The sequence below is a fragment of the Tachysurus fulvidraco genome, chromosome 3 (genome assembly GCF_022655615.1).
Source record: "Tachysurus fulvidraco isolate hzauxx_2018 chromosome 3, HZAU_PFXX_2.0, whole genome shotgun sequence".
NCBI lineage: Eukaryota > Metazoa > Chordata > Actinopteri > Siluriformes > Bagridae > Tachysurus > Tachysurus fulvidraco.
Window position 1 is genome coordinate 22,786,618 of NC_062520.1, and position 27,221 is coordinate 22,813,838.

The 27,221-nt window shown below is 37.6% G+C and overlaps 3 protein-coding genes across 11 annotated transcripts in view; 2 read left to right on the forward strand and 1 right to left on the reverse strand.

Annotated features, from left to right (window-relative positions):
- Nucleotides 1–955: 955 nt before the first annotated feature.
- flcn (folliculin) lies at nt 956–10,392 on the reverse strand. 3 transcript variants are annotated; one of them, XM_047811529.1, is made up of 13 exons: nt 10,169–10,392; nt 9,990–10,013; nt 9,562–9,771; nt 9,256–9,402; nt 8,853–9,074; nt 8,047–8,204; nt 7,866–7,957; nt 3,949–4,103; nt 3,746–3,859; nt 3,373–3,496; nt 2,520–2,645; nt 2,314–2,416; nt 956–2,114 (listed from the first exon to the last, which is right to left on the reverse strand). In XM_047811529.1, exons 3-13 carry the CDS (start codon nt 9,769–9,771, stop codon nt 1,907–1,909), a joined length of 1,659 nt encoding a protein of 552 aa, XP_047667485.1. In that variant the 5' UTR covers nt 9,990–10,013; nt 10,169–10,392; the 3' UTR covers nt 956–1,906. The 3 variants fall into 3 exon arrangements, with proteins under 3 accessions (XP_047667485.1, XP_027003449.1, XP_027003448.1); XM_027147648.2 differs by having other exon boundaries at nt 9,990–10,075; XM_027147647.2 differs by having other exon boundaries at nt 9,990–10,392.
- A 212-nt stretch (nt 10,393–10,604) lies between these two features.
- On the forward strand, nt 10,605–16,029 carry leng9 (leukocyte receptor cluster (LRC) member 9). 3 transcript variants are annotated; one of them, XM_027147649.2, is made up of 6 exons: nt 10,605–10,934; nt 12,523–12,622; nt 13,157–13,278; nt 13,373–13,530; nt 13,621–13,789; nt 14,064–16,029. In XM_027147649.2, the coding sequence occupies exons 1-6, from the start codon at nt 10,892–10,894 to the stop codon at nt 14,984–14,986; spliced, it is 1,515 nt and encodes a 504-aa protein (XP_027003450.1). In that variant the 5' UTR covers nt 10,605–10,891; the 3' UTR covers nt 14,987–16,029. The 3 variants fall into 3 exon arrangements, with proteins under 3 accessions (XP_027003450.1, XP_027003451.1, XP_027003452.1); XM_027147650.2 differs by lacking the exon at nt 12,523–12,622 and having other exon boundaries at nt 13,381–13,530; XM_027147651.2 differs by lacking the exon at nt 10,605–10,934 and having other exon boundaries at nt 13,381–13,530.
- Nucleotides 16,030–18,567: 2,538 nt separating this feature from the next.
- The window catches only part of ttyh1 (tweety family member 1), a 21,400-nt gene continuing 12,746 nt past the window's right edge, over nt 18,568–27,221 (forward strand). For 3 of the 5 annotated variants that reach the window (XM_027148031.2, XM_047811528.1, XM_027148033.2), the window contains exons 1-3: nt 18,570–19,181; nt 23,288–23,444; nt 25,162–25,385. In XM_027148031.2, the coding sequence (XP_027003832.2) occupies nt 23,310–23,444; nt 25,162–25,385 (359 nt within the window). In that variant the 5' untranslated portion in view covers nt 18,570–19,181; nt 23,288–23,309. Of the gene's footprint in view, nt 19,182–23,287; nt 23,445–25,161; nt 25,386–27,221 lie in introns of all 5 variants that reach the window. The other 2 variants (XM_027148029.2, XM_047811527.1) reach the window with 1 other exon arrangement.

Sequence of the window (27,221 nt, forward strand, 5' to 3'; positions counted from 1 at the left end):
TGGTTAAGGTGTTGGACTACTGATAGGAAGGTCATGAGTTTGAATTCATCCCAGGTCTGCCATCGCTGGGTCTTTTCTTGAGCAAGGCCCTTAACCCTCAATTGCTCAGATGTATAAATTCTAAGTCACTCTGGATAAGGGTGTGTGCTAAATGACTGAAATGTGAATGTACATGAAATGTAACCATAATTAGTGCCAATTCAGTGACAAGAAAATGTTCTGTTTAGTATGGCTCTATTCAAGTAGAACCTAATGATGCACCTTTATCCATTATCCAACAGAAAACTCTTAAGCACCCCTATATCCAGCTTATACTCAAGTAAATATCTGTGTTACTTTTCCACACATGAATTACTTTTAAGATATGGCTGAATCATTTCATCAAGAAATATATCTAAGGTTGGTGAAAAGGAATGTCAGGGCAGTCAGCCAAAAAATTACTGAATGAAGTAGTCTGTATACTGGAAATGATTTATTAGTGTTAGAATTATTAGGTATTACAGTAGGTCACTGATATATACGGTTTACACACACTATTAGCTGTTACCATCAATGACCTGAATTTGCATTCATTTTCATGCAAGAGTACATTTGCCTCACAATTCTGAGAATGGGATTCATTTCTTGCCTTTCCACCATATTTACTTGTTCTCTCCGTCCTCTGCGGGTTTCTTCCCACATAGATATAAGTCATAGACATGTCTTGGCATTTCTAAATTGTCTGTAGTGTGATTATGCTTCCAGTGTTTCCTTGCCGTGTGCTCCAAATCTCATGGGATAGGGTCTAGGCTCCCGATACAAATCAAATACACAAAAGTGCTTACAAATAATTACTGAACACACTGTGGCATCTTTATACGAGTTTATGTATGTTGAAATGGAGGGAGAAAAAATAAGAAAAATGATCCTTTCTATCAACACCACCAAGACAATGTAGATGTGAAGAGTAACAGGATGGTTTCAAATTCAAATGATTTATTTAGCATTTATATTTACAGTAAAAAGCCAAATATTAACAGCAAGTTACAGATGATGACATATATTCTGAGTCAACAAAGACATCAGAAAAAGGTGAAAAACAAACGACTCATCTCTGACTAAAACAGTAAAATGCAGACACTGTCCTACTCCGATTGAAATGAGTGTAGATTCTTCATCAACAGGTTCCTACAGGAGTGATTTTTAAAATCCTGCTACATGACAAACAGCACACATTTTAACACATATTTTCATGCATACTAAATGAGCATAATTTAATGTGTAGTTGTTCTAATAAAATATTACCTGAAACAAACTAGATGCATAAATATCTCAAATAAATACGGCTTATGTGCTTTAAACAACACAGAATAAATGCAGAAGTGACTGCTCAGTTTAGCAAATGGATCACTTTTTTTAACCTTATTAACATAATACGTAATTCAAGCTGTGTGATGATGAAAACTATAATTACAGTAGTCCTAACCCAACGTTTGTAAACAGCACAAGAGCTCAAGTTAATACGCTGGAAAACACGCGGCAAGATCACTCATCATGTGCAAGTTATAACATCTGTCTTAAGCAGGGTGGTGCTTGGTACATTGTGTATTTAGCATTTGGGCCAACAGCAAAGAATGGTACAAAAAAAAAAAAAAAAAAAAAAAAAAGACTTCTGCAATAATTATTTGAAGATTTGAAAATGAATCAGATATTGAGCAGGAAAAGATAAATTATATAAACTTGCATGTGAGAGGAATGTGACAGCTGAAGCAAAAGTCCAGGAAGTAGAACAGTTTTGCAGGTAGCTACATCACTCAGACATTTTTAATTTACCTATAAAACGCCATATGTAACGCAAAAACCCACTGACCCACATGTACACAACGGATACCGTTTTGGAGTGATGCTCATGTTCTGTCTCACATGCTTACTGACTCATGGATCTCTCTCCCCCTCGGACGGCGGTCATTAGATGGCTCTTGTATGTCTTGCTCAGTCCTGTCATCCAGAACTTAAGGAGACGTGTGTTGTCCTCCTCTCCATGACCAGTAGCCCCTAGCAGGGCTAAAACCTTCAGTGTGTCCTCCTTACCTCTTCCATCCACCTTTGAGAACTTAAACAGCACTTTTACTTTACTGGGAAAATAAAGAAGGAAGCAAGAAGACAATGTTAGAAGGCTCATTAAATGGCAGACTTACCAATAGTTATCAGCAGTGCACCTAAATCACTGCATTCAGCTTATGAAAACTTTTTTTTAAAGGGTTAACTTAAAAGTCTAGCATAATATAAGTAAAAGCCATTGATATCAAGAGTTAAAGTTAGAGCTGCACTGACTTCATCCACTCCTCCTTTAGACAGAGCAAGCAGTGAGACACCACCTCCACAGACAAATTCTCATTAGCTAATGCCAGCTCGATCTTATTCAATAGCGAAGGTCCTGCAGATTTCAAGTAGAAGAAAAAGAGGCACAATATGTCATGCCATTGCATGAGCTTCAGATGTGTTTGTGTGCAAATTGTTTAGATTTTTTCAGTTTTCACCTTTGTCTGTTGGTTGTGTATTCGCACTGCTGATATTAAACTTGTACATTGAAAGGATGTCACCATTGTATGCAGGATATGCATTGCCCCTTTCCACATTCAGCACCTCTACCAACACCATGTACTCTGAAAGAGAGGGAATACAGTCGAACATTAACAAGTACACTGGATATTGACCACCTGATTGCCAAAAATATTCTCACCAATTAATTAAGGTGTTGATAGCCACTAGGCTTCCACATCACGTACCTTTAGAATGTATTTTATCTTGAACTAAAATTCGTACTTTTTCAATCTCTTGTCATTTCAAGACTGCACTACTGCAATGCACTGCTGGCAGGTCTACCTATGAAAGCAATTAGTCCTCTGCAAATGATCCAAAATGCAGGTGCACGGCTTGTTTTCAACCTGCTTTAGTTCCTGCATACCACCCTGCTGCTACGATCCGTACACTGGCTTCTGGTAGCTGCACGCATCAGATTCAAAACACTGATGCTTGCCTACAAAGCCAAAAATGGACCAGCTCCCTCTTAACTCAAAGTCCTAATCACTTCTCGCACTGCACCTCGCACCCTCTTATAATAATATAAGTAATAATTCCAATAATTAGTTAACTAATTATTTTATATATATATATATATATATATATATATATATATATATATATATATATATATATATATATATATATACACATATAAAAAATCTGAAGTGTTTTAGACTCATGGTATCTTATGTATGTAACCTAATAAACCAGAGTTAATGTATCCAATGATAGAGACTTAAGCACTTTTGACCTTCGCTCTGGATAAGGGCGTCTTCCAAATGCTGTAAATGTAAATACTGGCCATACCTGAGGAAGTGACATGAGCTGGGATTTGCACATCAGGGCTCAGACCCAGAAAATTGCATCGATATGCTTCTTCATACTTTGTACTGTAGGGTACCACACGAACACAGCCTACTGGGAGCAATGCCTGTTGGGGGGAAGAAAAGGCAGCCAGAAATCAAAAGCAGCTTTAAAATGGACTTTTTATTCTGCATCCATAAAGATTCACATTTTGTCTTTAAAATAAATAGTATCTAATGCATCTCTATGAATCCATTATAGTCAAGCAGACCCACAGCAGAACTAAATCAGTTGTTGTGACTTATGCATTTCAAATGGCAAGTCTTGTTCGGAAAAGCTTAACACTGATTTCATATTTAAATGATAGTTAACTCACCTTGAGCATGCTAAACGCTGACTGGATGAGACCACAGTCCTGCCCTCTCCATATGACTTGGTTTCCCATTAGCACATGCCATGCAAGCTGTCTGAACTCTGTCGCACCGAGGACCTGCCAATAGATTCAAATAATAATGCATCTTTAAATGACATCTGAATTAAATCACACAAAAAATTAACATGTTTTTAACATGAATCTACCTGACGTAAATGTCTCAGAGATTTGAACTGTGGTCCAAGAGATTCTGTGCCTTTTCCATCATCACCACACAGAAAATCTGTGTCTTGTGTGGTGTCTGAGTGGCTGTCCTGAGCTGTAATTCCGACTCCTTCAGCATTCATTTCCTCTTCTTCTTCTATGGAAACAAAGAAATCAGAAAATTCAGTCAGTGTATCTGTACAAAGTAAATGAAATCATGTATGAAAGGCTGAAAGAGACAACAAAAATGTATCTAGTAAATTTATCTAATAAATCAAGTGGGTAATGTTTTTTAATCTTGTGAAGGAGCCTAGTAATGTAAAATTACTTAAATTAAATATTATGACTTGGCAAATCATATGCAGTGAGAGTTTACCCTGCACTGGAATTTACATTTGGACTGTGTAAAGCATTTTCATGAGTCCAAATCTGAACCTGAGATCTGGTTTTTAATTCAGTTTCACTGTAAATTTAGCAAAACAACCTAAGAGAAATATGGATGTTGAGATAAATCTCTAATGAGCAAGAAAAGGTCTGTTATGACAAAATACAAATTCTCTGAAAGAACATGAGTATAAAGAAACAGAGGAACCAGAGCAGATATCAAATCCATCCTCTTTTGTTACCACCAGAAAGCTGGATTAAGGGTAGCTAATGGCATCTTACATACTGTACATCTGAACCAAATTACACTGTGTTTAAGTGACCTATGTTTGGGCATAATATATTTGTCAATGTTGCACCAATAATAAATTGTTTGTGTGTTTGTGTGTGCACACAGAATGGATTCCAGTTTATTTCAGTTAAATTCAACAATAACTTTCAGATTATTCATTTTTCCATGTTCTCTTCCATCCATAATCACTATAGATTTGATTTGCCATGTAAAAATGTCCCAACGACTTCACAACGACTAACACAAGAATCATGGTGCCTATGCTACGTACATGTAAATTCACATCTCCTGGAATTGACGCATATGAGTATGGAAACATTATGGCAGAAAATGCATAAATAAATAATTGAACTAATGTATTCTTTCATTTTGTGTCATTATGCGTGTATCGGCATGCTGCCTGGTGAAACTTACTTTCACTTTAGCACATCTAGGCATCTATCAGACTTTTTGTGCATTGCAAATGCACTGATCATATTATTCAGATACTTTGTTGCATATGTAGTGTATTATGGTGCAGTGTATAAAATAAGTTAAAATGACTTTAAATAAGAGAATACAACATGTGACGGTGTGTTACAAAGATGAATCAGAAAATTCAATAAATTAATCAAATCCCTGCTGCTTGCTGCACTAGTGAGATATGGCATGTTTAGTGCATTTATTTTTTCTGTGAACAAATTTACATGGTATGTTAGCGATGCCAGATAAACACACATTCAGTCCCATTCAGACAAGTAATAACTTGACTCCTAGTAGAATACCATTACAGATGTTTGCAATCTTTATATGCTTAATAAATGTTTACTCACTCTCAACCAGATTTTTTAAAACTGGCAGATATGTGAATAAATATTTATATTTAAGAGATTGCAAGGAAGAGTTTGTAGGAGTAGCTTTAATGGAAGTTACTTTCCACTACGTGTGGAAGTGGAGGATTCAATGTTCATTCAAGTACAAATCTGTCATTCCTTTTTGGTGACCTTTTAATCTCAGCCAGGGTCGTGGAGGATACAGAGTCTGTGTTAGTGAGGCATGAATACATCCAGGATGGCAAGGACCCATGCATGCACAGACACAACACAGGTTAGAAGCAATGTTTGTGTAGCAAATCCAAACTCCAGCACGTTCTTGTGTGGTGTGATGAAAACCAGACAGACAAATTTAAATCATTTGAAACTACATATAGACAACTTGTCTGAACCATGGAGTGGTATAATTACACACCTTAAGTAAAGTGAGTCAGCAGGCAGTAAATTATTACCTCGGACCTGCTTATCACACTATATCTACAACCTCAGAAATCGGTATTTTGTTGGCAAAAGCTGAAACTTCTTTTAGGCCAAAGGTCAGTGTTCTAAAGTCATTCATGTATAATTATATTTCTTGTTATTGCAGGTTATTTCTCACTACTTCGTAATGGATGTACCACTGACACAAGCATGTACAGTCCGGTACACAAATATTTGGAGACAAAGTTTTTGTGATTTTAGCTCTATCAATATAGTAACACAGTTCAGCCTGCTGCTTTTAAGCACAGTGACACCATCAATAAAGACAAAGGAATCAGTTTCATTGGCAGCTGTATGTTCACTGGCCAAGCCATAAGATAAAGTAACAAGCTTTGGATCATGTGTAGTTCCTTCCCTTTTCCTTACTACTCTTCATCAAACAGATATAACTTTTGTCTCATCAGTCTACAGGATGATGCTCTAAAACTAACTTTTTAAATGCTTCTGGCAAACTCTAATGTTGTTTTCCAATTTTCCAATGAAACAAGGTTCCAAATACATGATTAGGCCCCACTTATTGTTTTGATTTTTCAGCTTGCTTCACTGGCATTGACAGCTCTTTGGACTTCTTACTGAGCTTTAACAGCAACAGATTCCAAATGCAAATGCCACACACGAAATCAACTGAAAAGTAATTTATATCTCATGACTTGTACTTGATATAATGATGTATCACTTTGTAACAAACACAACTAACACACACATGACCATGAAACATCTAAGCAACCAACTTTCTATTTATGTTAGGACCCTTAAAAGGGGAAGCACAAAAAGAGTGCTGTAATTCCTACACCTTCAACAAAAAGCTGAAACTATGAACTATTGTATAGCTCAGTGTTTATTTCAAATGTCCAAATATCTTTGGAAGTGACTGTTAAACTTTACTATTCTGCTGTATACATTTTCATACAACAAACACAACACAGCATCATCCGAACATAAATAACATTCGATGCTTGACACGCTGAAAACACATTATATAACTAGGGATCCACCTGATAATGTGAGAAATGAAAAGTGTCAAACTAGTTATTTGCTACATATTTCCAAATAAAGCGCCTCATTCAGAAATCTCTGACGAAAGTTGGGTTTAAATGTTTGCTTAAGCCAAATTAAACTAAATGTTTACACTGGGTACACAGAAGATTCCTAAATGCTTGTTTTCTTCTTATTGGCCACAGTTGTTGTTGATGAATTTCTCTGAGGCAGAAGCTAAAGTACTTATTCATATCCATGGGAATTTACAAAATATCATATAGCAGCGTACCCAGGTGAATCACAGCATCCAAAAAGGCCAAAATATAAAAGAAATATAGACATGAATTCTGTGTCATCCAACCAGGGGAGGTAAAACTATGACAAAGCTTTTTAAAATTTACCACATGACATGGCAAAAAGGGAACCGACTTACTAGTCACCTTTCATCCTCCAAGAAAAAAAACAAAAAATTAGTGTATATCAACCATCTGCTCAGACTTGTGTGTCCTCCATTTATCATCTCATCTTAACTGATATATTAATTTAAATAGTATATAAAGATAGACATTTGTAGGCATATATGGAATAAATGTGACTTGAACTTGACAATATAATCCACACATAAAAATACAGTAACTCACAGCAAATGATAAGATTTTAAGCTGAATATTCGAAGTTCATCTTCTCATGTGTAAGGTTATTTTTTCTAAATTTATAGGAATTTAATAAATACCAATTTATTTTATTTTATGCAAATGCTCATGTATCCATAAAGCTGTTATCCATCTTGATTAATTCATTTCTGTTCCCCATTGTAAATCAAGTCAATAACACAATTGTTCACAAGCTGTATTTGTTTTTATAAGAAAATCACTTTTATCACCTTATTTAAATATAGGTCCTGTACCCAATATCAGGGTCATACTCAGGGTACTGTATATTTGAGCACATCTCACCAGAACAGAACCTTTACCTGTTTGTCTTTCAATGAGGACGAGTGTATCTTCAGTAGGTGCTCCCTCAAGTAGTTTTTCAGTCAGTCGGCTCCCACACGCGTTTAGCAGCCTGCATGATGTACAAACACAGGTCAGTAAAGTAAATAAAGTGTCCATGTTGTGAGCTGTTTGTGTGAGTTGTTTTTGTGCATGTCCTACCAACTGAAAGAAGTATGCAGGCTGGCCCACAGGTTGGGATGCTGGGTAAGAGAAGTTAGAGAGCGAGCTGCATTGCCGTTGCGTTGATGAGGAAAGCCTGCTGGTGAAAAAATCCGTTCTGCTCTCTGTGGGCATACCACCTGCTCACTTTCAAACACCTGAAATTAAAGAGTAAAACAGATACCGAGTCAGTCATCTTTTGCATTAGACATAAATTCTTATTCATTTAATGTGTACATGTGCATTACAGGATAATTTTTTTAGTTTGTTTTGTCTTGTCTTGTTTGTTTTGTCTTGTATAGTCCAAGCTAAATGTATAGTATACTGTTATTTATTTATGTCTGTACTTTTGAGAATCACAAACAGCTGGAACCAAATTCCTTGTGTGTCAACTGTGTGATTCTGAATCCTTGTGTGTTTGATTCTGATTCTGTTGATGGGAGAGATCAGAGGATAAAGGCTAGCCAGATTCAAGCAGAGTGGGAGGCAATGGTAGCTAAATAAACACTCTTAAATAAATAAACATTCTATTGAGGCAAGTGGACCACCACAACAACAAACCACATCATGTCTCAATTCTGACAAACAAGAACATGAATTAAAGGCCTCCAGTGGGCATGGACTTCCTGAAACTGGACAGCTAAATTGAATTGAAGCTCAGGTGGTGTTTTTCCAATTTAACTGACATTTTGTGTCTCTTTGAACTCTGATTAATAAATTGCACTAATTTTGTTACAAGTCAGGTGGTTTTGTTATAATCATAGCCCTGTGATTTTGTGGGTTTACTGGGATTGGACTTCTGCTACCTGGAGTGCTGTGCTCTGCAGACTCTGGATGGTGATTTTGAGGTGGCGCAACAGGAAAGGCCAGGAGTTGATGAGGTAGATTCTGTCCATGGCCACTATAATGATGCTGTACCAACGCTGAAAGCCACGAGCGAGGCTGTCTTTGATGAAGAATGTGTGTGAGAACACAAAGCCATGCTGCTCATCCCCAAAGAAGATGGGTCCTTCTCTACCTGGACACACCTGTAAAAAAGTACCAGTGTTTATATTCAGACCAAACTGATTTAACAAAATTTTATTGTAGAAAGGAATAATTTTTTTGTTCTGTACATGTATATGAATCTAAATGTGGTCTTCTGAAAAATCACAAAAAAAAGTTATTTCCCCATCAAACACACACACACACGCACAATAAAGCACTCACCTCACAGCTCAGACTGCGCACACAAGCCTGACGCACCATGCTGAACAGCTGTGGCTGACGTGGATGCTGATGACTAAGGAAGCGAATCCCAGTCTCACTGTCCACACTCACAAAACCGGGGTGAGAAGCAGGTAGGGAACGACAGCCCTGAGTATACAAGAGATTAAAAGACATCAGACACCAAAACAGAAACGGAGAGAGAACATAGGATCATAACTAAGCATAAAAATAAATCTGTTTATCAATTCAACTGCTCTTCTTTCACTTGACAAATGCATTTAAAATGAGCACTACTATAGTTCAGACCTCACACATGTCAGCTCTGTGTGTGTCTGAGCCGTTGGCCTTCATGGTGAGTCCTTCTCCATCACGGTCTCCTTCAGGTTCTCGATCAGGCATCATCGCTGATCCATGATGAGGAGGTGAAGGCGATGGCGGATGAACAGCTTCGGTGCAAAACAGAGTCCGAGGCCCGTGAAGTTCACAGAAGTGGCAAAGGGCAACTAACGCGTTCATCTGTAAATATTTCATTAGGGTTTGGAGATAAGATGAGAAATGAGATGAGAAATAATGTTTGAGTGGCAAAATTCATTTAAAGATAATATAAATTCAAACCTAAGCATGTTATGTAATGTTGTACAGTATGTGATGGATTTAGAATGAATACATCTAGTGAACAAATGAAATGTATATTTATATATATTTAAGGTATATTTAAGATAAATATTACTCACCTTTTTAGTCTTCTTGATGGCGACCTGCTGACAGATGTCTGACTTAGTGAGAGTCTTAACGAAAGCAACACATCTTCACTTTTCAGCTACATTCATGAGTTAAAACACACAAAAACGTTCAGTTCAGTAGGTTAAAAAGAACTATTTCCGAAATATCCTCCATAGACCAGAACACCCACCTTAAATAAACTCTTTCTGTTTTATTAGTTAGGCTGTTCTACGTGTTATTGTATCGCTCCGGCTCAAAGTCCAGCATTTTTGGCATATAAACAATCGCGTTTGCTTTGACTCGCAGCCCTTCTTGTCTTTCCCCTGATCACGTGGCTGAAAGTCACGCGCTATGTTTATAAGAACGAGCGCGTGACCAGCCGCGTGCTGATGTAGAAAGGATTGTGAATGCGATCGAATTCCGTCGACCTTTTTATTTATTTATTTATTTTTAAGAACTTTACGCAATATGTTCAAACTGATCGGAACCATCCCTGATGGTCTGAATGCGTTGGCTTTAAAAAAAAAATTTTTTTTTTGATGTTAAAAAAAACTACTATTCCCATACGAACAGAGAGTGACGTCATGTGACGCACACGGAAGTAACCATGTGTTCATGTGAGTCCTATAACATAACGTGTAGCTTGGCGACACCCTGTAATCGTGTCCACCCAGGAATGACTCAGTGTGAACAGGGTACAATGCAAACAGGATGATGTCATGACGGCACATTTTACTAAAGCCGTTCACATCGACTTCCTCATTGCCACTTCACCCTTTCAGATAAGCTCGCTGTCTTTTTTTCTTTAAACCTTACTAAAGGCAAAGCTCTCGAAGCCTTTTACGTCTACAGCTGTTGTAATTGAACAACATTTCAAGAAGTCATCGTTGTTTTTTAAATTTACACATTTATTATGGAGCCCAATGAAGACAAGCAAACAGGAGAAACACAATCAGGTATTTATTTACACTTTTCATAATTATAGAACGTGTAAAGCACTGTTGTATGATTGTACTTAGAATAGTGGTTAAGGTGTTGGACTACTGATCAGAAGGTCATGAGTTCGAATCACATGTCCACCAGGCTGCTGCTGGGTCCCTGAGCAAGGCCCTTTACCCTCAATTGATCAGCTGTATGAGTAAGATTGAAATAAAGTTGTAAGTCACTGTGGATAAGGGTGTCTGCTAAATGTATAAGAAGACATGTTGTCATTGATTTTTGTAACCCTAAAACATCATTTTTATTTTACATTTTTTTGTACTCTGGGCAAAAATGACACTTCCTATATGTTTTTGGTGTCAGTGAAACTCGATACATGGGTGAGTAGCTTGTAAATAAGTGACACACCCTTCTTTGACTCACACAGATTTATGGTTATTATTACAGTTCTTTAAAAAGACCCAGAAATGTATTATAAACTACAGACACACATGAGATGGAAAGCAGGATAACTCATCTTAAAAGAGTGAAGAGTTTTTAGGTCAGATCTATTCTAATCTTTTTTTTTTTAAATAAACCTTTATCATTTAGAGAAGCTTTCCTAAATAGGAAAATGTGGCAAGGTAAAAGGTTCAAAGGTTGAAATATGAATTATAGCCACAACAAAAGAAAGCTGTAATTTTTCTTTACAGTAGATTTAACTAGTTACAGGTCTGATGGGCCACATTTAAATCCATCACTCTTGTAACTACTTTTTTTTTATTTGATTTTATTTACAGAACAATTCCTAGTATCCAGAAATAATAAAGATCACTAGATGACATATCGAATAAGATAATAATAAGACAATAAATAACTAATAAATAATAAAGAAGCAAAACAATAATAATACGTTTAAAGTAATAGTTTAAATAATTCGTATTTTGTTTTAGCAAGTGTAGTCTAAAGCAAGAGCTCCCTCTCTGTGGAAATAAGCCTGCTTATGTTTGTAGGTCATTCATTCATTTATTATGGTTTCACCCTGTTGTTCTAGGGATACTTTTTATTCTTATTATTATTATCCTGCCCTGAAACTGACCAAACTGTATGGGCTGGAGACTGAGGGAATGTAGACCTCCAAGTTCACAAAGTCTCTACCCTATCAGCCTCACGGTGGCACTATAGTTGTCAAAAAATGAATAAATAAATAAAAACCTTTAAACAGTTTGACACAGAGTATTTTTATATCAACAGGATGCTTGGCTTATGAACAAAACACATATATCCAATTTAATTTTTGGCTATTTGGTTTTTTTTTAAAACCTTACTTTTGAGAACTTAAATTGTGTGTTATGATGCTGTATTTTACAGCATTTTAAATTGGGGTATTGTGAAAATCTGAAATTGTCTTATGTCTCAAATTTAAGGGATTACATGCATGCTAAATTATGTTATCTTTTTATGGATGCACTTAGTTATTTGCAGCTGTATTGAGTGAATTTGAAATTGGTTTAAATAGTTTGCTAATATTTTACTAGTCTGTAGTTATAGCTACTAATTTATTGATGCAGGATTAAAAGGAGGTTTTAATCTTTCAAAAAATAATCTGTGATTGTTCTCAATAAGATCCTGATGCATCTAAACAAGACCATGCAGACCTTGACATCTGCAAGTATTTCCTGAGGGGCAAGTGTCATTTTGGAGATAGATGTCGCCTGTCTCATAGGTTTGTCTGCCACTATAACCTTAGTCTATTATTTGTTGTTGTGTCCTATGTTGACTTTTGTATTTTGTTTTGTATTTTATTATATGCTTAAATTCTATACAGCACTTTGGCCAACAGCTGTTGTTTTTAAATGTGCTCTATAAATAATGTTGACTTGACTTGACTTGACTATATCACTGGACTTATTGTCATTACTGATGTGGATGTTGAACCTACATTGTCATGCTGAACTTTGAACCGGAGCAATACAATAACACATAGAAAGGACTAATAAAATACAAAGAGTTTGTTTAGATAGGTGTTCTGTACTAGCAACTTGTCGTTCTTATCTATGGAGGATACATTGTCATAGAGATGTTCTTTCCTATATTGTTTTGTAGTGGAGTTTTTATGCAGCAGGTGGCATAGTTTCTATAGCATTTTGCTTGGTAAAAGCTAAAAGGTTTGATAGAGCCTAATCGTCTAAACCACATTAAATGAATAATGTACCATCCAATCCTTTCTGTTTTGTTTCCCTCTTCCCGTATTTATTAGTGCATCTACATCTGAAACTGGTCATAAATCAGAAGAAACAGAAGAGAAAGGATGCAAGAAACGTAAAACCAGAAGAAAATCATCAGGCAAATCATACAAGGCCAAAGAAGATGAAAACAACGGTGTGTGTTATATGAACTGTCAGCATACCTTATTCTTGAACTGTAACACATTATTACTGAAGAATCTCTTTTCCTTTTCCTTTTTATTTCCAAGGGCCTCAGAAGAGGCAGCGAATGCGCACAGCAGACGATGTCATCTCCAGGATACTGTGGGATAACTCTGTGGACCCAGCAGACTTTATAGTGGGCCACTTGGACCGCTTTCTGGGAGTTCTGGAACGCCCTTTCTCTGACTTCTCATGGGACACTCAGGTGCAGGATACACTTTACAAATTATTCAGGTCAGATATAAAGACCTTGCATATCCACTGTCTAATCTCTTGCGGTATGCTACCTTCACAGGTGTGTGACTGTGACTATTCAGAGGAAATGGCTATTCCTCGTCACAGGATCCAGTACTTTAGCTATAAAGGTCAGCGTTTATGGGACAGAGACAGTCGAACTGACCATGTGTTTGGCTCCACAGGGCAGCCAGTTATGTCCCCATTTGATACGGGGGATCAACCACAAGGTGAGACTCAAAGACTTTTTATGCCACGCTTGAATCATATTACGCATTACACTCACTGTTCTATCTAATCATGCTGGTGTTAAGCAATGTATATTTATATCAGTTCAAATGAATATAATTTTCAGCAGTTCATTAGTGCAGCCTCATTCACCCTGCTGTATAATCATTGTGTTAAACGATGCATATTAATGTGTCTTTTTATGAAATGTTGTCTAATGTTGATCCTTAATGTTTGTTCCTTTTGGTCTCATTACTAAAATTACACAATTCATAGAAATTGCTGCTCCAGATACAGCAGAAGACGAGGAAGGATTGACTGTCGATAAAAACGAGCAGGGTTCCGTAAACCACAGCTTAATGGAAGCTGCAGATCAGGAAACTCTTGGTGGTGCTGAAGAAACATTAGTCTGTACCCCAAATATACAAATGGACAAAGGTTGTGAGGAGGCAGATCTAGCTCAGCAGGCAGAGGGACTATCCATCTCACCCGGAAAAGAACATATCACAAAACAGGATGAATGGATAGACAGCTGGGACAAGCAGGAAGGGAAGGATGAAGAGGCAGAGCATGTGCAGCCCATACCTCAAGAGCCACGCCCAGGCCGCCAACGACGTAAACCCACTCATTTCATTTGCTTCCGTGTGGACTCACCTGCAGCCTTGCGGGCTTTCCATCTTGTCCAGAGGAAAGTTATGACCCACCTGCCTCAATCAGAGCCGTGGTGGGTGAAACCAGAGTCACTGCACATTACTCTTTCACTACTCGTTCTTCAAGGCCCCGCGGACGTCTTTGCTGCTAGCGAGCTCCTTCGTTCATTGGTCAAAAACTTCTACAAACCACCCACCTCTGTCTTCTTCACTCCTAGACTGAGGCATTTCAATGGAAAAGTTCTCCATGTAGCCCCTCAGCCACTTTCAGACATCCAGACCCTGAACGCTCCCTTTCAGGAAGCGTTCAGGGAGAAAGGTTGGCTACATCGTGACTCACGAAACCCCACCTATCATCTCACACTAGCTAAAGTGACAGACGTGGAAGAAGAAAGGATATTTGAAGAAGTGTGGAAGATTAAACTGGCTAAAGATTTGAACTTTGGGAAACTAACCGTGGGTAATTTGTACCTGTGTGTCAACAGTGTTCCACGCACCGCAGATGGCTTTTATGAGACAGTGTGTTCTGTGCCATGGCCCACTGTATAACAGCAACAAGCATGTCATTTTTTACATATCAAGCAACAAACAAAAAATCTGGATCGGAGTCTGGATCATAATATCTATGTTTACACAATGTCTAATGTCCATATTTTAATAATGTGTATTCTTTAATTAATAATAAGATAATTTAAAGAAATTTGTAATTGACCATTTTTAAATACATCCTTGATAATTCTTGCCATTTTTAAAAATGTGAGGCCAGCATGTGAGCATATGTTAAAAATGATTATTTAGGAGGGTTTAGGAGTTTGGAGACCTCTCTGATAGTAATACAAATCTACATGTAACTCTGAGAAGAAGGATTGTAATGGCAATTACCTATTTATTGTGCAGGTTTATCTGATATAGACAACCATAGGTTACTCAGCTCATCACAGTTAATACAGCAGTTAGTTCAACTGATCTTTTATCACAGTCATTCGATTTTTTAATCACATTTATGTGACAGAAGCAATATGTACAAGTTAGGCCTGTCAGATTTATTATAGCAATTATATAAAATGATTTGTTTCACATGTTTATGACATAAGAGACAATATGAACTAGGTGTGTTTTCATAAGTTGGCCAATAAATCACATCATGAAACAGCTGATCTGTCTACATTTCTCCATTGTTATTTTCTTGAAAGCATTAAGTGTCACATGATTAAAATAATCTGCTTAACATTGTGCAACCAAAACAGCTCTGACTTGCCAACGTATGGACTCCACAAGACCTCCAAAGGTGTGCTGTTGCTGGCATCATGACTTTAGCAAAGGATCCTTACCTTTTATCCCAGACTATCATGAGCACAGACTCAAAGTGTTGTTTTTTGTTTGTTTGTTTGTTTGTTTGTTTTTCTGATCTTCAGCTGTATAGTTTGCCTGAATCTGTGCACATGATAGCCTCAGATTCTTGGTTGATAAGAGTGGAAACCCATGTGATATTCTGCTATTGTATTGCATCCACCTGAATGTTTGATGCCTTTTGTGTTCTCAGGTGCTTTACTACTCACCACAGTAATAAAATGTAATTATTTGAGATGGCATAGCCTTTCTGTCAACTTAATTACATCTGGACATTTTCCTTAGACCTCTTTTCTCCTCTCTCTTAATTACTGGATAATTGCACAACTAGCATTTGCTTACTAAAATGGACAGCAAGTGTAAATACATATACATATGCTGTATAGAGCGTGGCAATCCCCTTATCGTTGTCTGGCTCAAAAGTAACTTCGTTACTGTCTAAATCTGTCCAAGCCTGTCATGTTATGACACAAGATGCATTCATGATGACCAATGAGTCAGAAAAATACACTTCCAAATTTGACCTGACATCTCTGAATTAGAATTACCATTTTAGGGTTTCCAGGGTGACTGCTGGCAATGAAGGTTCACTATATACTTCTAGTATTTATTCTCTCTTGAATAAACAGTGCCACTTAAATACAGACTTTAAATACCACCGTGTTAATACATAACTGTACAACACACCTGGTTGCTAGACAGGTTCTCTGTCTGTAAGCTACTGTAGGATTTTAAATACATCAAATATAACAGTATAAAAAAATATAACCTCATTATGCACTGTAAGGCTTGGTAATAACTTGGTCAAATCAAAATTGACTGGACATGAATTAATAATGCACTGTGTATTTCAAATTGTTTTATGGCCAGAGCTGTGAATTATTTAGCAGTGACAAAACTTGAGGCATTTCTGCATATTGCCAATATAGTAATAGATTTCTGTTGTGTGTTTCTATATGCCAAACATTTTCAGTAATTTGAAAATATTCCCAAGTATCTGAAGGCTTCTTTTTTGTCAACCCTACATTCCTGTTCTTATGTAAAACATACAAAGGGATATTCCTCTTGTTGTTAAGCTCCCACTTACCTCAAAACCTGCATCACTCCCCACACTGAACCTCACACCCTCAGAGATACCAGCACTGCTCGACTGGTCCCACCATCTCTCAGGGTAAGAGGTAAGTATACAACGATACATATAAAGTATAAAGAGTATAACAATCTTTGCAGCAAGGTGGTGGAATAAATTTCCCCTAGCGGTCTGGACAGATGAGTCACTGGCTATTTTCAAATGATGGTTGAAGACCTACTTCTTGAAAAAAAAAAACCTTAGAAAAGCGTTTTAGGCTTATGGTATCTTGAGTCTGTAACCTAGTGAACCAGAGTTAATAGTCAATGATAGAAACTTAAAAGCACTTTTGTACGTCACTCTGAATAAGAGTGTCTGCCAAATGCTGTAAATGTAAATGTATTTTTTGTTAGAAAATATAATTTTCTTGTGATTGGTGGCTTTTAGCTGTTTTTTGTTTTTGATTTTCTGCAGGCTAAATTTGTCTGGAGCGTGAAACATATACTTGAAAATAATACAGTTACACTGTCACTCAAATGGCATTTTTTGTGGGACCTTGTGGGCATTCTTGGCTTAATACAAGATAACAATACAAACATATTTGAATCATAATCTTGATCATTCTGCAGATTGTGTATGAAGTGATTTCTGATGCATTTATGTTTATATACTGCATGCTGCAGTTGCCAAAGTTCATGCATAATCATATCTTTCTTCCATGGTTTCTTGTAGAAGCACAGAAACCCTCTGCGCTTCCCCTCTCTTTATCTTTCACACAGTCATGCTCCATCCTCAAATCTCATCTCTCTGTCCCTCCCTCTCCCTTTCTCTGTTTGCTCACTGCTCCATTTGTCTTCATTGTGTTTTTCTAATCCTTCCATGTTGGTCAAACCCTAACAGCGCTGCAGAGCAACATTATGTCTTTCCCTTTTCTCATACTCCAGTCCAATGTTCTTTTCACGTAAGGAATTCTGGATGTGATCACAGCTTTTAAAAACATTTTTTTTTTTTTGCAATGAAGCACCAAATTATATCAGATTTGGCATTGCTTATTACTTTGTGACCTCATTTTCATATGCATACATCAGAATTCACTTAATTACTGATTTGATGCTGTATATATTTGCTCATGTCATGTTACCAGGGTGTATACTGGAATCATTTCTTTCTAGACAGCGTTTATCTTTGTGTTTTCTGTTCTTTTCTAAAAGTGCTCTTTGACTTCCAGCCTCCATTCCATCAGAGGCTGTATTCTCTAAATAGAGCCCCCCCCTTTTGTGTGTGTGTGTGTGTGTGTGTGTGTGTGTGTGTGTGTGTGTGTGTGTGTGTGTGTGTGTGTGTGTGTGTGTGTGTGTGTGTGTTGGGCAGGTTTTTCTGCCTTGATATGGACTCAAAGATTTTTTTAAAAAATGGTATTTTTACAATTGCTTTTTTAATGATCTTTTTTTTTTTAATTTGAAAAACACTACATGAGACAAACCCTTTCCTTCTGGTTACTGAGGTTACTGTTAGGGTTTAGATAGATGTATATATACACAGCATTAATTATAACGGCTTCATTATGTCATCTTTAGGTCCTCACATGGATAGTAAGACACGCGCGTTTGTGTGTGTGTGTGTGTGTGTGTGTGTGTGTGTGTGTGTATGTGTGTGTGTGTGTGTGTGTGTGTGTGTGTGTGTGTGAGTGCGCGCGCGCGCGTGCGCTCGCGTGTGTCCAACTTCCACTTGCCTTTATTTCCCTCTGTAACATCTCTGAGGGAGCTATAAGCACGCAGCCTAAACGCCAGATTTAGTTCCACGCACTCGAACGCTGCTCTGCGCTTTTATTCTCCCTTTTCACGTCTGACATTTTTTTAAAGAACAAATGATTTTTTTAACAGGCTAAATATCGTTTTTATACTCGGTGTTTTTAAAATTACAAAAAGGGGATTAGAGAAGAAATCCTGCCGCCATCCGGGATGCTGCTGAGTGCCATGATGAAGTTGGTGTTGCAGGAATGATGCCTTCATGAGGAGCTTCTCTTCCAGCCACTAAACAGATTCTTCCGACATTTATCACCGCAAAACCGTCGTTTATTTTATTACCATACGCGGAATTGTTTCCTTATCGTTCTCTGTCTGCGAGCAGCCTGTTTAAAATCAGTGAATCGACGCTTAAACGCGCTGCTTTTTCTCCCCAACGCAGCGACGTCTGTCACTTATTATGCTTCTGTTCACAAGGCAAACAAAGCGACTCGTCGGTCAGCAGAAGAGGCTGAGATCAGGCTTCTAATCAGAAACAGAGAGGCAGGGGAACAACGGGAAACTTCTCAAAGTACGATTAAAGGTAGGCAAACATTTACCGAACAATATCATCTGTGACTCGTTTATCAGTTTATATTCGTTTAGACTGATCCCTGTTTTCTCTTCCCCTCGTGAATGAAATGCACCATTCAACACACACAAGTGTTTCATCCACTCTGGAATATATTATATTGCTTTGTTCAAACAATCAGTCAAACAAATCATTCAAAATGGTTTGTATTGATGTAATAAAAGTTAGAGTTTAAATTTTATTTTCTTTCTTCCCACCCACAAAAATTGTTGATACAAACCCAGACCAAGAAACAGCCCACAGTTTTACCCACATAACATTGTTAAGAATGCGCAAGTTGAAAAAAAAAATTAGAAAAATACCCCCAACACTTCACATCCCATCTCTTACCCTTAGTGAACCGTTTTGCATGCTCTGCATACTGGAACCTGATTGGCTCTTAAGTTTTATGACATCATAACCCTGGTCTTTCACATGTTTTTTCCACTCAGATTTAGAACCCACTGTTTTTTTTTTTGTTGCTCTTTTTTTTTTTTTTTTAACCTAATGGACAAAAGCGCTGTGATAATATTTTACTGCTTGGTGCATTCTGAATACAATTAATCATGTAATCGTGGTGGTGGCGTGGTGGCACAGTGGGTACTATTTACAATTACAGTATTTCGCAGATGTCCTTATCCAGAGTGATTTACATTTCGCATATTTATACAACTGAGTAACTGATTGTTAAGTGCCTTGCTCAAGGGTCCAACAGTGGCAGCTTGCTGGTCCTGGGATTCAAACTCATCAAATTTAACAAATGTATTCCAGCTAGGCATGAATATGTGTGCTTTTACGATGAACTAACTGGACTTAATGCCTGGAATTAGCTCTGGATTTTAACATCCACTTGAGGAACCATGACCCTAACCAAGATAAAGCTGTTAGCGAAGATGAATGAATGATGAATCAATTAAACTTAATTTAGGATGTTTACGGTGACTTCAGTTCAATTTTTCCAATTGTAGTAAAACAGTGAAATGCTAATGCTTGTGTATTGTTTTCCCATGTTCTAACAACACATTTTCATTTATCTAAAAGCTTTTAAATTAGCTAATGTGGTAAACAATACCACATATAGGCGCCACATCATTCTTATATGTTAAGTATAATACTATGCCGTTTCAAACATAATTGTTTTTGTACAACCTTAAAATAAACAGTACACTATTATTGCTTACCACTGCTGCTAGGGACCCTGTAACAAACATAATTCAGGATCATGGTCATGACTGGTCTGCTATGGTGCATTTGTTCCAGCATGTTACAGAAAGCCTTCAAGGCGATAAAATATTGAGGACACTGTAGGAAACCCCTCATGTAGCTGAGATAAAGACCTGCCAGATCATTAGTCAGATGCAGGCCTAAGAGCGTTTTAAAATGTTAATGCTGTATGAATATTTACAACATTATGTACTGATTCTTACATTTTATGAGATTTTATTTCAATGTATTATACTAGCTGGGATGTTTCATGAGGGTCTTTAAGGATTTACAGAGTGTTTATTATTAAACAGTAAATATCCTGTTGAATTTGTTAATGTCATGCCACAGTTGTAGATGCAGTTCACTCCTGCACAGTGCTTTAGAGTTATGTATCTGTGAAAAGGTGCATTGAAATACGTGTGCCATACAATAAACGCATCACAATCATAATACGGTTATTATGCAGCTTCAGTCGTAAGTTTCAGTCGTAAGACTAGTATTATCACACAGCGATACACGGTGTTGTGTAGAACCAGTGCCAGGTTTTGATTTATTACTATGCTTGCCTTTGTGCTCTGTCAAGTGAGAACAAACTCACCTTTCATAATTAACACTGTGATAACAAGCAGACAGAGAATGTCACGTCAATCCACACATAAGTGTTAGTGTTGCTAAGTGTTTATTTAATAATTTATCTATTTTTATTTAAGAACATCATGCTTTTAGGTGTATGACCATAATGTTGATAATGATTGTATTGTATTATGTTATTTTCTATTATTGTACTTTAGAAAGCAACAACAAGCATTTTGTACTATGTTGAAAGTTAATCTCTGAAGTTTAGAGCTCTAGCAAAATTTGGTTTAATGCATGTTTCACTGTCTGTGTTTTAAGGTTCCTCACTAATTGCCCCACTACACAGTCAGTTTGTGAGCTATATGACCTAATAACTTAATAGTTTGCTGAGGAGCTTAGGTTGTTAATAAAGACTGATGATTGAAATATTTAACCATCTGACATTTCTTCCTTAATACCTATTAATAGTTTTGGGGTATAACAACTTTGAAAATATAACTGACTATGATAAATTGCCCCAAATCAGACATGAGTGCCACACAGGAGAAATTTGTATATGATAGGTAAGATAGCTTGAGATAAAATAGGAGGGGATGGGATAAGATAAGATAGCATAGCTTAAGAAAGAATAGGATGGTAAAGGACTGTATAGGAACAGATAAGATAAGATATGACAGAATAAGATAGGATTAGACAGTAAAGGATAAGCTAGGAAAAGACAGCATAGTATAGGATAGGGTAAAATATTGAAATTATATTATAAGGCAGGATAGGGTAGGGTAAGATATGAAAGGATCAGATAGGATAGAGATTCAAACAGTGAGTGTGTGAGAGTGTGTAAGAGTGAGTGTGTGAGAGTGAGTGTGAGTGTGTGAGAGTGAAAATTTCATTGCTAATTTGCAATTACTGGATGCAGATTGAGGCTCTCATTGAGTTAGTAAGTTGGCACATTAACAAAATATCACTCAGACTACACATTCTCTAAAAGAAGGGTTGTCTAGTAGAGTTTGGATAATTCATGTTTTTTAACTTCATTGAAGGTTACTACCAGGATTGCTATTTTGAAGTGGAATCCTCTGTTGGTTATTTTCTATGAGTAAAGAATCCCTAAAGGTTCCTCTTGCGGGGTTGTGGAGCTGACAGTTTTTGTGACCAGGTTAATGGTTAAGAGACAGTGACTGGGACAGCTATTCCATTAGAGACCGCTATCCTCTCCAAATGTTCTGCACAGGACTGAAGTGTGTTTGAAAAAACTAGAAACAATACAGTGTAATCATTCTCATTCTTTGACCGTGTAAAGCAGGTTGTCAGCATCCCCAAAAGGTTTAGCTGGAAAGGTGAAAGTTCTTCTTCAACAAGAGCTTCTCTAGTGACTAATCTAAAAGGAGCGCTTTACGCTTTAGGTAATGATTAGTCATACCTACCTGTAATAATGATGTTAGCCAGTATCTTACTCTGCATTGATTTAACTTAATACTTCAAATGTTAATGTTTATGATGCTTTAATATCAGTTCACACACATATATAGACAGATATTTTTTTTAACTTCTCAAACTATCTATTAAAAAGAAAAAAATCCAGCATTACATAGAAAGGGAATTTCACATTTTATGAACTGCCTTTATATTAGCATGATACTTTTATCTGCACCAGGTAATTATGTAACATTCATTTTCTCAGTAATTATTATTGGAGAGTTAAACTGTGTAATTTTGCGGAGTTTTCGTGTTTTTCATTTTGAGCTTTTGAGGTTCAGGTTCAATCAATATAAAATAGCTTGTCCATGACCTGTATATTAAAGACCAAAAATATTTCAGTTAAAATCACTGTTTGTCTTTTAGAAGATGAAATAGACACACGTACACCACCTCTTTGATCTCTTATTAAATTCTGCCCCACTCAGCCCCATGGTTGTAGTCACTTCAATACACAATCTGGGGTGGGTAATGTGTGTGGCAGTTGATTCTCTGCTTAACCTACTTTCCCTTTTTACTTTTTTCTGGTATCTGCCTGCCCCTCATTTTTCCTTAATGGCTCACTGCAGTACTTTTTTTTAGTTGGTCTGTTTGATTGAATTAATTAACCTGTCTTTACTAGTATAAGGAAAAAACTTTTAATTACTGTACAATGTATATAATTAATACAATACATGCTTGTTTGATGTGAAGATTCAGTTCAATCTCTCTCTCTCTCTCTCTCTCTCTCTCTCTCTCTCTCTCTCTCTCTCTCTCTCTCTCTCTCTCTCTCTCTCTCTCTCTCTCTCTGTGTGTGTGTCTGTCTCTCTGTATTGTGATAGCTTTAGGTGGTCCTCAGGACTAATGGCTGCCATCGAGACCATTCCAAGTTACAGCCCTTCGATATGGGTGCAGATGTGCCACGCTCTCCCTCGCTTCGATCTGACCATGCAGATGCGAGACAACATATTCACGCCTGACAGCTGGGAATACCAACAGGTTCTCTTTCCTTCCTAGAAAGCTGTATTACTCTTCCCCTTCAGCTCTTCTTCTGTTTCCTTCTTTATATCAGATGCAATTTTCACACCTGACAGCTGGTACAAGTGGGTAGACTCAACGTGTGGAGACACGTAACGCTATTTCTGTCTTTGTGTCTATTTTTTTCCTCACTAGTTCACTCCTTTCCTCTCTCATAACATCTTGATTTGAGCATGAGACCAGAATTATACTGCAGTTTCTAATTGGAAAGAATAATCTGGAATATTAATAATTTAACTTCAAACACTTAAATTCTAACGCTTTGTAGGTTTGCGATCAGAGCAGCAGCATGGCCTCGAAGGAGAAGTTTTTATTAATGAATTAAATCAGTGATAATTCGGCTAATTCCCAGCTTGTTCACAGGGTTGAGATGGAATGTGATATGACGTGCTCATTGCCAGCAAAATTCAATGACGCTGTGACTAAAAACAGACAGTGACAGAATTCTGGCCGTGTCAGAATTTACAGATTTTAAAACACCTGCTATGATGCTCACCTGGACGAGCCTGAACGCTGCGTTCGTTCAACACTGATGCACAGCTGCAGAGCTGATGTGAGACCTGGCACCGTGGCTACCGAGCTGGATTGAGACGCAGTGACGTGGAAGACTGTGTCAAATTGCAGTGCTACACTATATGATTCACAGCAACAGTCTAATTTTAGTTCACAAGAACAGAAGAGATGATTTTCATCAGATCACTCTATGTGGGCAGGAGAAAGAATGATGACGATTATACTTTCCATGTAGAAACTGAACCATTGCAAAACTTTGACCTGACCATGAACGAGAGTCAGAGCGTGTAAGGCATGCGTGGAAGCAGGAAGAGAATGAAGAGGAGAGGAGCAAGAGGGAGGTGAAAGACAGCTAGATTGTTGATGGAAGAGACAACCCTTTGTGAACGAGGAAGAAATCAAGAGGCGTAAAACAACAGCGTGAACCATGAATGTATTTAAGTAGGTCACATATTATTAATAGAGATCCACTGGCATGGATAGAAAGGAAAAAGTGGGAAGGCAAGCGTGATGGAGAGTGTACGAGCGTGAGGGAGAGTGTACGAGCGTGAGTTAGAGTGTACGAGCATGAGGGAGAGTGCACAAGAGGGAGGTGAGAGGGGGAATGACTATGAGAAGAGACAGGGAAAAGATGAATGGGGGATGGGGGAACAGGATCCAGGGGATAGGAGAGAGCGACAGATAGACAGAAAAGCCAGAACAGCCAGATGGACACAGATAATACTGTACTGCAGATTTGTGCTGTATAGATTTGTGAAGTGTTTAGTCTGTGTTACATGTGTTGACATGCTAACAATGTGCTGTAATTAAATCACTTCTGCGTCATTCGGTTTGCACGAGAGCACAGGAGAGTAGCCTCCATTCGGTATCAGCCAAGGAAATACAAGCGATGGCCTCCATTTTATGTTGAAATGTATGGTCTCTCTCTGCTGCCTCTGTATATTCTGGTCTACACTTGAGTACAGTACATAAAATATAGACATGAAAAAAGCAGCACAGCTTCAGACAACACTGTATATATAAATCTAAAAGCTTTGGATACAATTACTTGCCGATAAGGCTGATTATTCGCTATCAAACTCTACTTCATACTGATGTCACGTGACATTTCTTAAGTAACATTTCTCTTTTCCGTTCTCTTCTTTTATTCCTTTGCTGCACACAGACTCTCCTGGTTCTGTCTAGTGCTTCAGCCATCGCTCTCATCCTCTCGCTTCTTGTCGTCCTCTCCTTCCTTATTCACTACTGCTGTTGTCACCGCGGGGATGCAGGCAGGGACGAGGAAGAGGAAGATGACGACGCCAGTGGTGGTCATGGATACGGTGGCAGGAAGGGGCGGCGCATCTGTTGTGTCACATGGGTGTCTGTGGCAGCTGTGACACTGTGCTGGTAACGTACATCAAACAAGTGACAAATAACTGTAATCTAAGCAGATTTTATAATATCTAAAAAATATATTCTATATTATTTATTTCAATATTTTTTTAATGGCTTATGATGATATTGTATTAACAGCCTATGTACAGCTTTGGAAGAAGACCTGTTTTGAAAAAAAATGAAAAAAATCCCAAAACTGTCTGTTTGTTTGTTTGTGACATGTAGTGATACACATGATCAGTAACAATACTCAAATATTCTGTTACATTCAGGTGATGATCGATTTGCATTAACAACCCAAATTGTGCCAGGAAATCCTTCCCCACACCATTACACCACTAATGCTTTTCTGAGTTGTTATTTCTTTATTGCCACATTATGAGTGAAGTCTAGAGACTGTTGTTTGTGAAAATCAAAGCAGATAAGCATTTATAGAAATACGCAAACCACTTGATCTTTTATCAACAATAATGCCACAGCCAAAATCACAAAGATCACATTTCCTTCCATGCTTGGTTTCCTCCTCTACTAAACTTTACAACAAGAAATTCTTCAGCACACACTACCTCCCTGTCATGCTGCATCACACACACAGTGGAAATTCGAAGATACATACACGTACACTATGTCTCACTATTCATGCTAACGAGTCAGCAACACCAAAATGACTAATTGAGATTTGCCCGGCATGCAATGTGTCTTCTGGTGTTTACATGAACTTATTTGAAGGCTTGTAATACAGTTATACAGAATGACGGTTAAAAAAAACCAATTTATTTAAGTATTTTACTGTGTGCTTCACATGAGAGTAACAGCTTCCTCTAACTTGAACACAACAGTGCTGCTCTCAGCATCAAAATACTTCTAAACTACTCACTATAACGGTATTAATACTGTAATGCTAATGTGTCATACAGCTGCCTACATCTATTTTGTGTTTTTTTTTAAATGGTGTAATCCCTTGTGACAAGAGTTTGGCAACAAAAATTTGGCACAAACTCTTGAGGTCACGTATGCCATATTAAAGTCTACATAGTAACCGCAATAGTCAAAAGATCCAGATTCAACGTTTCACACTTTTCCTGTAGTACTGTTAGCTTTCACACACGATTGAGATTCCTTGTTACGTGCGTTTTTTGGGATACAGATCTTGAGAGAGAAGTTAAAGGCAATATGGCTTTGGGGTATAAGTAAACAGAAGCTCGTAAAAAGGGAGGAATTCTGTCCGTGGTGATATCAGGCTTGAAGCAGGAAGCTGAGCAGGATCAAATTGTTCAGATCTGCCTTCTGATTGTATGTGATATCACAATACACAGGCATCCTAATTTTGCATCTGGTTAGCCTGTGGGTATACAAAGATGACATCATCCTCTTCCCCTCCATGTTGCCTTCTTTCTTCTTCCATTGTGGATTTGTGGTATAAGCAGCAGTGTAGATTTAGCATGACAAGAGCCTGGACCGGTATCAGGAAGCTTGTGCATGCAATTTAAACCTGAATTTATAAGATGTAAATTACACTAAGAAACACACCACAGGACAGAAACAATATAGCAAAAGAATGTATTATTATTCAGTGCAGAGAATTCCTAGCATCCATATTATACTGGAATTGTTTTCTTTCCATTTCCTGTTTGTGAAATCTTAGTCTGACCTCCATTACCAGTTAAACTCTGCATCACTTAAGCCAGGCTTGCATTCGGTATCTGGATGTGACAAGAGAAGTCACGTGACATGAAAGCCGTCACTGTAGAAGTGCCCTTAATAAGTGACTCTCCAGTCTGAAGTGAAATGTCTTATACCCCCAGGCTGAAAAAATGTTGACAACCAGACACCGCTCAACTCTAATGA

What these genes read in the sequence shown, in the direction of transcription:
- flcn (XM_047811529.1), bottom strand. Translation starts at nt 9,771, where the DNA reads ATGAACGCGTTAGTTGCCCTTTGCCACTTCTGTGAACTTCACGGGCCT. An exon ending in CTGCATACTTCTTTCAGTTG is followed by an intron (nt 7,958 to 8,046) that starts GTAGGACATGCA and finishes TACATCATGCAG; the next exon opens with GCTGCTAAACGCGTGTGGGA. An exon ending in AGCTCATGTCACTTCCTCAG is followed by an intron (nt 2,646 to 3,372) that starts GTATGGCCAGTA and finishes CCTCTCTTTCAG; the next exon opens with AGTACATGGTGTTGGTAGAG.
- leng9 (XM_027147649.2), top strand. Translation starts at nt 10,892, where the DNA reads ATGGAGCCCAATGAAGACAAGCAAACAGGAGAAACACAATCAG. An exon ending in CAAAGAAGATGAAAACAACG is followed by an intron (nt 13,279 to 13,372) that starts GTGTGTGTTATA and finishes TTTATTTCCAAG; the next exon opens with GGCCTCAGAAGAGGCAGCGA. An exon ending in TACGGGGGATCAACCACAAG is followed by an intron (nt 13,790 to 14,063) that starts GTGAGACTCAAA and finishes CACAATTCATAG; the next exon opens with AAATTGCTGCTCCAGATACA.